At 48.8% G+C, this 13,952-nt stretch overlaps 1 protein-coding gene across 1 annotated transcript in view; it reads left to right on the top strand.

Annotated features, from left to right (window-relative positions):
- Positions 1 to 13,952, top strand: part of LOC115944824 (CUB and sushi domain-containing protein 2-like) — an 88,090-nt gene that overhangs the window by 4,330 nt on the left and 69,808 nt on the right. The window contains exon 3 of the mRNA XM_081816845.1: positions 129 to 336. Within this exon, the coding sequence (XP_081672971.1) occupies positions 129 to 336 (208 nt within the window). The remainder of the gene's footprint in view (positions 1 to 128; positions 337 to 13,952) is intronic.

The raw sequence follows: 13,952 nt of genomic DNA, 5'->3' as shown, positions 1-13,952 counted from the left end.
GCTCTCGGCCCATCTTGCCTGTGTGTCCCGTGCTGGGACCCTTCCTGCCTGTCATGGGTAAAGCCCACGAGTGCCAGGGCCTGAGAACAAGAACAGCTCACATGAGCCCCTTGTCTTTGTGTCCACAGCTGACGATGCCTGCGGGGGGACGCTGCGGGGTCAGAGTGGCATCATCTCTAGCCCCCACTTCCCGTCGGAGTACCACAACAATGCTGACTGCACGTGGACCATCCTGGCAGAGCTGGGAGACACCATCGCCCTAGTCTTTATCGACTTCCAGCTGGAGGACGGTTACGACTTTCTGGAAGTCACAGGCACTGAAGGCTCCTCCCTGTGGTAAGCGCACTGCCCTGCCCCCTCCCTGGTCCCCAGAAACCGGGGCTCACCCGGATGCACACTCTCCTCAGCGGTGGGGCCTGCGCTCGGAGACCCCCTTGCCACATCTTGGACCCACAGTTGACAAGTGTGGTTCTCATCGTGATGAAAACTCACTGCATGTTTTCAGAGCCGGGGTCCATTTTTACAATGATTTTGGTATCTGATTTGAAGTATACCCTTGCTGAAGAATTTCGTGTTGAACCTTGATGGAGTGACTTGCACTGAGGCTAAAAATGTCCTGTTTCTCAGGCCATGGGTCTCAGTGCAATGATTGAAGTACAGTTGCAATTGTGGAGGGCATATTCTAGCATCCAACAAAGGGAACAGAATCGTTAAGTGGCAGTTCCCAGGGCCCTGCACCGGCAAGGCATTATGTCTGGGTTTCTGATGGGAAGGACTAACCTTCTCCCTGTCGTCTGGCTTGCTCTACTCGCCATGGAGACTCTGTGTTGATGGGTTCAGGAGGAGAAGGATGACATGACTTCTCAGCCTTAGTTGCTCATAACGTCCCAGACTTAGACCCTTAGGACATGCCCGAGCGGAGGTTGGCTTCCAGAAGTGTCCAGCTTCCGGTTTGGGTGACAAGCCTTGAGTGGTGGTACGGGGTTAGAATATTCTCTTGTCGTCTCCTCGTGGCTGTGTTATCAGGATGAGGGCGCAGGGGGACCTGTGTCCGCACCTCAGGTGCCCACAGAAGGGTGTGTCAAGATGTGCTTCAGATAAGATAGGGGACATCTTGCAGGCTTCATTGTGGCACAGGGGAGGAGGGCAGAAGAGGTGTCCCCAAGGACTCTGAGAGTCAGGGGAGGACGGTGCCTGGGAAGGAGACGTGGTGGTCAGTGTGAGTGGGAGGAAGGGAGGGGGAGGAAGCAAACAGGAGGTAGGGGCACATTTGTTGAATACCTCTTTCAGACAAGGTGTCATGCCACGTGGTAGAAACATCAGCTGTGTAAGACAAGGTCCTTGGAGGGTGAGAAAACCAGACAAACCCACAGTAGGAACCAAGTTTGACTATTTCAGGGAGATAGAATGGGAACTGAAATCCTCCCAATATGGACTTGGAGATCTGGGGACCGGTGTAGCCCCGAGAACTCAAATGTCCTGGTACAGTGGAAGGCAATCCGACCTGGGAGTCAGAAGATCTTGGTGTCATAAGCTTGTTGAGTGAACTTGGCCAGATCATTCACTCCCCTGGATGGGGAGTTGAGAAAAGCACATGTGAGCCAAAAACAGACAGCTGTGGGTAGGTGGCTGTTCTGTCAATAGTCTGGGGCAGCGGCTGGACATGTGGTGCTAGGAGTGGGGACGAAAGCCTGGGTGCCCCTCTTCTGCACTGGGACCTCAGTGCCCTGCCAGCCCGAGGCCCTCCCTCCCCCTGCCTCTTTTTGTTAAATACCTGTTTTTGTGACTGTAAATGTAACACATCTGCTTCTTACAGAAAACATAAAAAGACATGGAGAAATGAATAAGAAATATTAAGAGTTTGATGTACTCCCCTTCGGCCTTTTTTTGCTTTGCTTGGATCAAGCTAGCTGGCTATTTATATATGTTTTAATATTACAAAATTAGGATCCTAAACTCTATCTGTGGTTATATATTTTTAAGTTAGCATTGTATAATGAAAATTTTCCCTATATTATTGCAGATGCTTCCAAAACATAAGAGGCACAATAATAGCATCATTTGTTGAGCATTTGTTATCAATGCATCGCAGGCTGGTTCTAAGCTCTTACGGCTGGAATTTCATTTCTTCCTTATAGAAACTCTGTGAAGTAGGTAGCATCCTTTTCCTCCTTTTACAGATGAGGAAAATGAGGTCCAGAGAGGTTGTGTCACTTGCTTGAAGTCACACAGCTAGTAAGGAGCAGAGCCAGGATTCGACCCCAGGTCAGTTGGACGTGGAAGGCCATCACTGTAGCCGTGACAGCATGTTCCGTCACACACCTTACATTTGCAAAGGCTTGCCACGGCTGTGGGGCATTCCCTCGTCAGACCGACAAGGGTTTACTCATCGGATCTCTTATTAGGTCGTTCCCAAGTTTTTGCTTCTGTAAACAGTTGCCAAGATGAATAGGCCTGCCAGTTCTGTCTCTTTTAGTCCCAAAGCCTCTTCGACTCCCTTGTTTATCTGTGGGCCAAATGGTCTCCCACAGCTTCTGCCCCCGCCCAGGTGTGAATCCACACGTTGTCCAAACTTCTGGAGTGAAACAAATCTGAAAGACTATTCCTTTTCCTATTAAGTCACTCAGTGGGGAAGGAATTAAGCAGACGAAATCATTAGGGGAGTCATTCAGAACTCTTTGCTATAAGATTAAATTATAATTATTTACAGGGTTGGTGTCACCATTTCCAGGCAGGATGCATTTGTTTTTCTAATTTATACTTGCATAGCAATTATGGATAAACAAACTTGGAGGTTCGGGATGTGTGTGCAAAGGACTCGCGCTCTCGCCTGCCCCTGTCCTTTATGGATCCCTGGATTCCTGTGAAAATGTGATGCTGCTGGTTTATGATGCTGCTGCTATATATCGCCGTGCATTAAGATTTTAGGATGTTTTCTTGAGGTCTGTGCCAAGTCATAGAAAGACTACAGATCCTGTTAGAAAACATGAATGTGAACAACTGGGCATCCCTTCACCTATTGAGAAGATAGAGGCAGCTTTGAGAGGAAAAAAAAAAAAAAATCTACTACCTCTTTCCCAGATAGCAGATTCCCACTGCTTGAGGATGGGGGGGAGGCATGGGATGTTCCTGACTCCGTTTCCCCACTCTTCTCCTCCCCCTGTGGAATACAAGTAGGAGAGTTTTCATTAGGGGTTCCGGTTGTTTGGATTTCACCGACCAGTAAAATTTCCAAACAATTAGGGAAATAGAGGGTTGATCATTTTTTATTTTGCCAGGTAAGGACATTAGGGAAAAAAACCTGCCAACTCCTCAGAACATTATTTCATAAAACAAAGGACAATTCAAAGCCAAAAATGTGGCAGGATATAATCAGTTTGCAGCCTCGCGCTGGCACAATGAAAGACGGGGTACGAGGGAGCACAGAAAGAACTGCGAGCGCCCGGAGCAGCGGAGCCCCGAGGAGCACCTACATCAGTGGTGCTCTGCGGCTTCCTGCTTCCTGGGCCGTGACTGGCCACTGGGAACTCGGCAGTCCACGCTTGGAACAGGAAAGGGCTGTTACTATGGTGAGCACCAGACCCTGTACCTCTGACGTGTCCAGAGATCCCCAAGTATTTTAGGTGTATTCTCTCTAGTTAATTGCTTTTTTTATTTTTATTTTTATTTTGTGATTGTCCATGAGCAAAAGCTGGGTTTGAACTGACTGAGAGTTACAATCCAGATAGTGTATTTGGTATTCCTCCCCCACTACACACACACCCACACACACACACCCACACACACACACACAGCCAAATCACCACCATCTAGGCATCACCAAGTGAACTGCTGTTACACATACATACTTCTGTCTCTAGTTCACTGAACTCAGTTCGGGGGCCAGATATTCTCTCACTGATCCTTCTTGGGGGTGGTGGGTCTTTGCTCTGCTCTGACCAAGTCAGTGGCTGTATCCTTCATGGAGCCCCATTCCTTCCCCTCGAATTCTATGAAAATACTGTCACCATTGCTAAAGTTCCTCATGAGACCCCCGGACGTTTTCAGATGGCTAAGACTGGGCAGGTGTAAGCTGGGGTTTAAAAACTCAGTTGTTTAAGACCCTGGGTTCTGTGTCCCTGGAGGGTATCAGGATCATGTTATAACGAGTATAAGCGATTGCCAGCCCAGTACCCAGCCGGCCTCTCCATTGTGGAGAAAATCAGTGAATGAGAGCTCTCTGAGAAGACAGGAGAGCCAGAATTTCTCCCCTCCTCCATCTGCCTCATGCTTGACACTGTCCATTTGAGTCTCTCTAGGCTCTTCCTCTGGGCTAAGGAAGGAGAGAAAGCCAGACATGCCCTCCAAGAATAGGAGAGAGGTCTGTGTATCTTGGCATCTAACTGGGGAGACAGCAAGCCTGGGAATCAGACAGATTTGGGCTCAAAACTCAGATCCACCTCTTAGTAGTTGTTAAAACATATTTACTTACTTCTGAGTCTCGGTTTCCTTCCACATCTGAAAAACGGTCCTCATCATACCAACCTACAAAGCATGTTCAAAGGGCTGGGCATGTAATCTGCGGCCTGGCTCACAGTAGGCATACTACTCCTGGGATGGGGACCAGAGTCAGGGGCTCACCCTTTGAAGGGAAAAAGGTAAGATGAGGCATCTCCAGCAACTCAGAGCCCTGGTGGCTCCATTCTCGGTGATCCCACTGAGGCCGTTCTTCCCAGCCCGCCAGCCCAGCGGCATCTCACCAGCAGAGAGACACAGCCTGGTCACTCCAGCTGACTCAGCTCCTGGGGGAATTGCCTGGAAATCCAGGTAAGGTGAACTGGCAGAGAGCCCCTGGGTCAGACTGGAGGATGCCCTTGCAAAGGTCAGAAGAGAGGGCTGTCTTCCCAGAGCCACATTTTGTGAGCATGTTGCGGGCAGCATCGCCTCTTCTTGGCTGGACCCAGCCCCAGACTCGCCAATGAGCTGCCTTGTTAGAAAAGCAGAAGAGGGGGTGCCTGGGTGGCTCCGTTGGTTGAGCATCAGACTCTTGATTTCGGCTCAGGTCATGATCTCACGGTCCTGGAATCGAGCCCCACATTGGGGTCCACACTCAGCAGGGAGTCTGCTTGAGGATTCTCTCTCCCCTTCCTTCGCCCCTCATTCTCCCTCTCTCTCTCTCTCTCAAATAAACAAATAAGTCTTTAAAGAAAAGCAGAAGAGGGAGGTGGACCAATGTGGTGACCGTGGCTGTTCTGGGCACGGCTAGGAGCAGGGGGACTTGGCTGGGGGTCAGGCCCAGTGCCTGCCCAGAGGGGGCCTGCAGAGTTGGGGAGAAGGGGCAGAGAGTCTGGAGAAGACATTCAGGAGACCACTGTCCCAGACCCAGAGGGGAGGCACATCTCTGCCTGGCACCCTCTCGCTGGCTCTAATCGATGATGCCGCAGAGTTCCGTTGGGCCTTCCTCTCTCCTTTGCTCCTCTTTCTCTGCTTCTCTCCGTCCCCCCAGGGCGGAGCGGGGGGACAGTTTCCTCCTGTGGCAGGGACAGCAGGCAAGGTCTGACCCATGCTCAGAACTTAAGCCACCTCTTCCTGGGGGCCAGCCGGAGGGCCAGCCACAGGGGTGTGTTTGTGGCGGGAGTTCAGAGCTCCTTCCCACCTGTGGGATTTCTGTGCAGATCCTAGAACCCCCCCCCCACCATCTTCTTGATTGTCACCTCCGTGGTCAGTCTCTACCAGTGATTCCCAGCCTCTCTTCCCTGACCCCTTCAGTATACTTGGACTTCCATTTTTTATTTGTTTCACTCGGATCATTTGCGATTTTCCTGCCCATTCTCTATGTCCCCACACCCCTAGCCAAGCCCCCATGGACCTCTATGTGACAGACTTTCCTCCACCAAACCTTTGAAGTAGGGAAGGAAAGGAGGGCATGCTGCAGGGCTTCAGAAGAGGATGCTGCCCTCAGGTGGGAGGACCAAAGCCTCAAGGCAGGGGCTGCATTGGAGACAGGCTTCGAAGGGTGGGTACCATTTGGATATGGGAGAGAAGGGGACAGGGAGAGCATCATCCTAGGCTGCTGCTGGGCATCCTACCCAACATGGGAGCTGCCCTGATCCCTAAGGTACAGGGCAAGGAAGTGGTCCCAGGACTCTCTCCACAGTGCACCCACCCTGGGGCTCTACCATCTGCCTCTGAGCCTCGGCGGCCCCTCCTCCTGGAGAACAATACAAGAGAACCTGCTGGACTGTCTGGATCTCCTGCCACCTGGGGCTGCCCAATACTCTTGGGCTGTTTCTAGAAAGAGAATTTCCCTGGAGAGCAGGTTCAGCCTCCTCTCTGGATCCAGCTTTGAGGGTTTTTCTTTCCTTTGGTCCCCTTCCTTTTTTGCTTTTGTTTTTATAGGTGGAGGTACAAAAGTTCCCATCCACTTTACAGACATTCAGTTTGATAATTTTGCTAGCAACAGTCTTTTTCCTCTTTGAAAGACTTTGTTTTAATTATTAAGCATTTTACCCATGAAATTTGAGCCAACTAGAACCATTTGATCTCAGCGACTTTTAACTAGGTATTTCATTCAGGAGTCATTAGATCCAGATATAATTAGAAAGAGAACAGCATGCCAACGGGGATTTGTTAATAATAACTATTCACTTATTTACTCATTCACATGTACTTCATCAAACCATTGGTTTAGATCATTTACGTTCTTTGTTACTTTTCCCCTATTTATTTTCGGTAATCATTTATTGAGAGCCTTCTATGAACTAGGCTCTCCTAGGTGCTGGGGAGACAAAGACACAGGCCCATCCCCCAGGGATTACTTATCCCCTCCACCGATGTTTATGTAATAGCCATGCATCATGCCGGACCCTGGAGCTCACAGTCAGGGCGAAGAGGCAGAATATAATTAAATGCTTGACAATATCCTATGTTAGGGGCTTTTCTAAAAGGTGTAAAGAAGCTCCCGTGGAGACTGAAAAGAGAAATGTAATAGTTAGCATTCTTTTGGTTCAAGAAATAGAAACCCACCTCCAGCTGATTCAAGCTAAAAAGGGAATGTGCTGGCTTCTGTAACTGAAAAGCCGAGGGATTGGCTTCAGGGACTGCTGGATCAAGGTATGCAAATAATATCATCAGACTCTATTTCTCTCCCTCCCACAGCTTTGCTCTCTTATGTGTTGGCTTCCTCAGGCATGCTTTCCCCATGATGGAAATGCAGCTCCGTGCATTCTGTTGGTTTAGCAATCCCAGCAAAAAGGAAGTTTCTCTTTCCTGGTGGGTCCCACAAAAGCCCTAAGATGCACTGTGAGTGTTTTCTCGGGCCAGGCCTAGGTCACGTGACTCTGTCCTGCTCAAGCTCCCGGACGGGGAGTGGAGGAGGGTGGTTCACCAAAGGCAAACTGAGTCACAGAGAAGATGAAGTCTTCCTGTCATGATGGGAAGGGCTGCTGGAAGGACTCTGATAAATGAGCCCCAGAGGGGGTGACTTTTGAATTCAACTGAGTTGCAGGATTTTACCACGGTCTCGGAGCAGGAAAGGGCCTGGGTGTGTTGGAGGCAGTGCAGGGGTGTGCAGGGTGAGCGCAGGGAGAACATGGGTCCGGGAGAATCTTGTCCCGTGTTCAGAAGCTGGGAGAGAATTCCAAAGACAGTAACAGGCTGTGGAAGTGTTCTAAGCAAAGAAGTAATGCAATTACTCTGAATTTTAATTGGCTCCGACTGGAAGGCTCAGAAACCAGCGATAAAACTGTTTTTGTGACCACCCAGGCAAGAGATAATCCAGCCTTGAATTAGGGCAGCTGTGAAGGGATGGAGAGGAGGGGGTGACATCAAGAAACATCTCAGATGCAGAATCAGCTGCTTTGGGGAGTTCATTGGAAAGGAAGAATGGAGAGAGGGGAGAGTCTGTATTGACTCCCAGGTTCCTGGCTGGATGACTGTGGTAGGATTGTCTACCAAGCAGAGGGACACAGCAGAAGGAGCAGGGCTTGGGGACAGGGACACAGGTGCCCTTGAGTGCTGACCTACAGGCTTTTGAGGCTCTCTAGTGGAGATGGTCAGGGGGAATCGATAGGAAGGCCTGGAAAATTTGGAGTTGGGCTAAATACCATGGCAGGGCCTTGAGAAGCCATCATCAGGAGGAACACCAGCACCATCATCCTCGGCAGTGTCTCCTTCATCATCATGGTCACCCTTACCGACTCCATCTTTATTACAAACACCTTCCACCATGATTTATTCGTTCAAGCAGACTACTTAGGGCTTCTATTGCCAACCTTGGGCTTGGCATGGGAATACAGTACTGGAGGAGGCAGATAAAGCCTCTGCCTTTGTGGGACTTCTGGTCTACTTGGCAGAGATTGACATTAATAAAATCACAAAATAAATGTAAAATGCACTTGTGTTGAGTGCCACAAAGGAAATGAACCAGATGAGGACTAGGAGCAGTGGGGGCCCTATTAATATGAAATGGTCAGGGGAAGCCTCTTGGAGGGGTTCAGATTTCAGCTGAGACCTGACTGTTGAGAAAGAGCCACCACAGGAAGGACTCAGGGATCAGCATTCAGGGCAGAGGGGATTGCACCTGTAAAAGCCCATCATCACAGCGCCCTATATGTCCTTAAACTTCATACATGGGAGTGTCATGAGCCTAATGCCTGTCCTCTGGGATTTCAGTTTGTTTGAACATCAAGAGCAAGGCAGGGTCAAGGTCTCAAGCTGGCAGAGAAGCTCAGGAAGCAGCTGAGATGGGGCATGACCAAGGCTGCTGAACCCAGTGGCACTTGGAGCGGGGAGGGGGATAAGCCTATTCCAGCCGAGACATAGAACCTCCCGCCTTCCTGTGGGGTCCTGAGGCCCTTGCTTCACCCTCCTTCCCTGCCACATCACAATGCTTTCAGCCACCCCAAGAAGCTGTTCTCTTCTGATGGAGCCCATGAAGTTGCATCTGTTGTATCCATCAGGAGCCAGGCCATAAATAACCAGCCTTTTAAAATCTCATCTCCCCTCTCTCCCAAGAGTTAGAAATAGCATTCCCAGCCCCACTACTGAGCAGTAGGAAAGGATTAGTGCCCTAGCACGCCACTGGCAGAACACATCTGCAGAGTCCGGGCCGGGCCTTTTGCGCTCTCCACGGAGCACCAACGTGACTTCCTCGCTCCCCTGAGCCTCTGAGAACTTGCTCTCAGAAAGAGAACAAAAGCCGCAGCTGAAGGAGCAGGAAGTGAACCGGGGTTGTCCACTGTTGGCACAGTGGCTCGGCTCCAGAGCTTGTGATTTGGCCAAGTTCTCCGTGTGGGAAGTGAGGGTCAGGCAGCTGTCCTGCCCCCCGTCGGTCTGACTGCATGCAACAGGTTTGTACTAAGTACGTCGTCTGTGCAGGGGCCCCGGGCCAGGACTGGGAAGGGCACCAGACAACAAGATGCTCTTTTCGACCTCTCTCTCTTGAGGAGCTGCCAGATGCCTGATGGTGCCGCTAAGACAGATGGAAGGAACTGTTCTGGGCCCTTCCAGGGACCTCTCATTCTGGCAAAACCTGCCTTCCAGAATGACGTCAGTTCATTCAGAATGTTCAAGACCCCAATCCTGGTCTCTGTTTTCATGAAGCTTGTCCATAAAAGTTTGTTCTACTCAAGTCTACTCAAGTTCAACTCACTTATCCCATGGTTCATCTTGATTTTGCCTGTCTCTTGCTCCTACAACCTTTTCTGGCTTCCTGAGCCTGACCTAAGCCCTTGGTTCTAACCCTGAGCCTCTACTTCCTTCATCCCAGCTGGCCCTCATTTGGTGGCTGGGGGGCCCAGTGTGTGACACTCCCAGACCCACCAGAGAAGCAGGATTCATACAGAAAACCAGCATTTGACAATCTGAGGAAATGGCCGATGATCACTGTTGAACTCAGCAGATTTCATCATCTGGGAAGCAAGAGGGCCAAGTTGGCTTGAAAAGTGGGAGGCTTCAACCCTATCCCCTCTGGGAACTTCTCATCCAAGGTCTCAGACGAGTGATCTGCCTCGAAGTCCTCTGTCCGCATTAATTCCTCACTTACTTCTCCATGGCTCCTATCCCCAGCCTTCCTCTGAAACCATTCATACTAGGATCATCATCAGAGACCCACCCCTCACCCCAACGCTAACCACTTCCAGTGCCAAATCCATGAGATGGTCTTTAGGTCTCCTCTTACTGGCACTTCTTCATTCCCTTACCTTGTTGGTTATTCTCTCCTTTTAGAACATTCTCTTTGTTTTATGCTGCTCTCTCTGATGCTTCCTGGACCTCTCTGACTATTCCTTCTCTGTTTCCTTTGATGTCCCCAAGACTCTGCTCTTGCCTTACTGCTCTTCCCATTCCATACGCTCTCCTGGGGTACTCTTATCTGCTCTCACGTTTCAGGTACCACTGGTTTTTTAGAACTCCCAAATCTGGCTCCCCAGCCTGGCCTCCCGCTGAGCATCAAACTGTAGAGCCTACTAGCTGTGGATGTCTCCACCTTGATGTCCACCAATGTCCCTGAGTCAGCATGTCCCAACGTCACTCATCATTGACTACTAAAATGGGCAGAGTTTGTTTGTTTTCTTAGTTGATGGTGTCACCTTCCACCAAGTCTTCCAGAAATCTGGGAATCCTCCCTGTTCTTGGAGTTCTTGCAGTGTACCTCCCATAACATATTTTTCCATCTTTACTGCCACTCCCCCAGTTCAACCCCTCATCTTTTCTTCTTTGTGAGTTGTAATAACCTCCTGACTGATCTCCCAGCTTCTTGGCACTCTTCAATTCATCCTCCCCAGTGGTACCAGAATAGTTTAATTAAAATGCAGCTCTAACATGCTAAGCCCCAGGCAAAAGCTTTCGATCATTTTCCATTGTCTGTGGGATAAAATTCCAGCCACTGATAAGGCCCTGTTTGATCCAACCCTTGCCTGTCACCCCGGCCTCAACTCTTGCCACTTCCTTCTTTGAGCTTCATTAACCTTAAAACTCAATGGTATAATACCTCAAAGGTTTCTTTTTCACTCATGTGACCTGTCTGCCATGGGTCAGTCCAGAGTGGCTCTGATCCACATAGTAATAATGCAGGTGCGTATCCAGGCTTATGGAAGTTCCATGGTCTTATAGATGCACCATCTGGAATGTGTGGCCTTCTCCAATGCCATGGCAGGGAAGAAGAGTGGAGAACCTAGGACGTACTTTTCATTGCCCCGGCCCAGATCTGATACATATCACTCATGTATTTCATTGGCCAGAAATCACCATGTGGTCCAGCCTAGCTGCAAAGGAGCCTGGAAACGTGATGAGCAGATGAAAGGGTTGGTGAGTCAGTATCTCTCTGCCACACTTCATATTTCAGTGGACGAGATGTCCAGGCTCCTGTCAAAGGCCAGCCCCTCCCTTTATGTTCTAGACCTCCTATTCCCCAGACTTTTCTGTTAAATTCATCTCCTTTTTCTTGCAGCCATTATTTTTTTCTTCTCCCTTGAACATTCCTAACAGCATAGAGACATGTTCTAGTATCCAATGTCTAAAATCGAAACAAGGGCGTCTGGGTGGCTCAGTTGGTTAAGCGACTGCCTTCAGCTCAGGTCATGATCCTGGAGTCCCGGGATCGAGTCCCACATTGGGCTCCCTGCTCAGCGGGGGGTCTGCTTCTCCCTCTGACCCTCTTCCCTCTCTTGCTATCTGTCTCTCATTCTCTCTCTCTCAAATAAATAAATAAAATCTTTAAAAAAATAAATAAATAAATAAAATCAAAACAAAAGCAGCACACCCCAAAATCCCATTACTCATTCCCACGAAGCTGCTGCCAGTTATTGGAAATGGACCCTTTCTGTGTCTGCCCCACCTGCCACTAAAGCTGACCTTGATAAGATTGCCAGTGACCTCTGGATTGCCAAATCCAGTGTTGCTTCTCCCTTGTCACCTGACTTGGCCTCTTGGCAGCACACGACACCGGTAATCTGTCCTTGAACTAACTGTCCCCTTCCCTTGGCTGTCATGGAGCCGCACAGCTAGCCACCTGTGGCCAGTCCTGCTCCATCTCCTTGTCTGTCTCCTCCACCTTCCAGCCTCTGGCCTGCCCTCACATGTGGACTGCCCAGGCTCCTGGAACCCTCCTCTTCTCCATTTACTCTCTTTTCCAGGTAACCTCAACAAATCGCATTTTGGCTTTCATTATCATTTATTTCTATGCCAGTGGCACTCAATTTTAATGTCCAGTCTGGAGGGACCCTCTGGGCTCCATATATATACTATATATATATATATATATATATATATATATATATATATATATAGTAACTGGAATCTCAAAATTTTAACAGGAATCTCAAAATGAACACTTTGAAGCAGATTTTTTTTATTGTGGTAAAATATACATAAAATTTGCCATTTTAACCATTTCTGAGTTTACAATTAAGTGGCATTAAGTACATTCACATGGTTGTACAACCAACACCTCTCCATCTCTAGAACATTTTTCACCTTCCCGGACTGAACTTCTCTGTCCCCACTGAGTAACACCCCATCTGCTCCCATCCTCTGAGAACCACTTCTCTGTCTCTATGAATTTAACTGGTCTAGGGACTTCATATAAGTGGAATTATACAGTATTTATTCTTTTGTGTTGGCTAATTTCACTTAGATTGTTGTCAAGGTTCATCCATATTATAGCACATCCCAGAATTCTCTTCCCTTTTATGGCTGAATAATACTCTGTGGTATTATATACCACATTTTGTTTATCCATTCTTCTGTCCGTGGACATAGGCTTCTCATTCTCTCCTCACCCCTAACCTGTCCTCTGCCCAGCCTTCTCCAGCTCTGTCTGCTCCCAAGAGGAAGCTGTCCATGCCCATTCTATGCCCCAGTATTTCTGGCTGCTCAGTGGCCTTGTCCCCCCGCTTCTGCCCCTCTGTAACCCATTCTCCATGCAGTAAGTTGGGTGACTGATGTTTATATACATCAAATCATGTCTCCCTTGTTTAAGGCTTGCTAATGACTTCCCATTGCACTTAGAATAAAATCCTACAACAAGACTCTACGTTGTTGGGTCACTGCCCACCTCCTTGACTTCCCTCCTACCACTCACGCCCCTCACTGTGCCCTGGCTACACTCGCCTTCCTCCTGTCTCTCTGTGGGCTAAACAGGCTTCCTCCTAGGCCTTCTGCACTAGTTCTTCCCAGGGCTTAAGATTCTCTTCCTTCAAAGTTTTGTTTGTTTGTTTGTTTTATGGACCCAGCTTTTTTGAAATGCAAAAGTTCAATTTAAATCTTCCCTCTTTAGGGGCACCTGGGTGGCTCAGTTGGTTAAGCATCTGCCTTAGGCTCCGGTCATGATCCCAGGGTCCTGGGATCAAGCCCCGCATCGGGCTCCCTGCTGAGCAGGCAGTCAGCTATAGTTCTCCCTCTGCCCCTCCCTGCTCGTGCTCTCTGTCTCTCAAATAAATACAATCTTTAAAAAATAAATAAATAAATCTTCCCTCTTTAGAAAGGCCTTCCCTATGCACACAATCTAAAGTAACCCTTGCTCACTACCCCAGCATCTGGTTTTATTTTAGGCATTTGTCAATACCAGATATTTTCTTGCTTGCTTACATATGTGTCTCTTTTCTTTGCCCTTCCCCTGCCCCTCCACTGCCTGCAGAACCTTGAAAAGCCCCAAATGCAGTGCTTGGCACTTAGTAGGTGTCCAGGATTGGCTTGTTAGGAGGAGAGACCTGCTTCTGTCTCACCAGTACCAATGTCCTGTGGCTAATTGCAGAGATTAACATCAAGCCTCTCCACCAAGTATTTTAAGTGATAACCTTCTTGGGGGACATTTGCAAATTAGCCCTGACTCTTGCTGATTATTCATCCTAAACTCAGTCTGATTAATAATTAATCAGCAAACTGCTTGGCCAGAGCAGGCTGATCAGTGCTAGAAAGGATCTTAAATTATGCAAGTCACTTGGCCAGTGTTGAAAAATAAAAAGCTCAGCAGT

This window comes from Leptonychotes weddellii, chromosome 4 (assembly GCF_054177405.1).
Source record: "Leptonychotes weddellii isolate Sample4059 chromosome 4, ASM5417740v2, whole genome shotgun sequence".
Lineage (NCBI taxonomy): Eukaryota > Metazoa > Chordata > Mammalia > Carnivora > Phocidae > Leptonychotes > Leptonychotes weddellii.
This window is presented reverse-complemented; position numbering and strand designations above follow the sequence as displayed.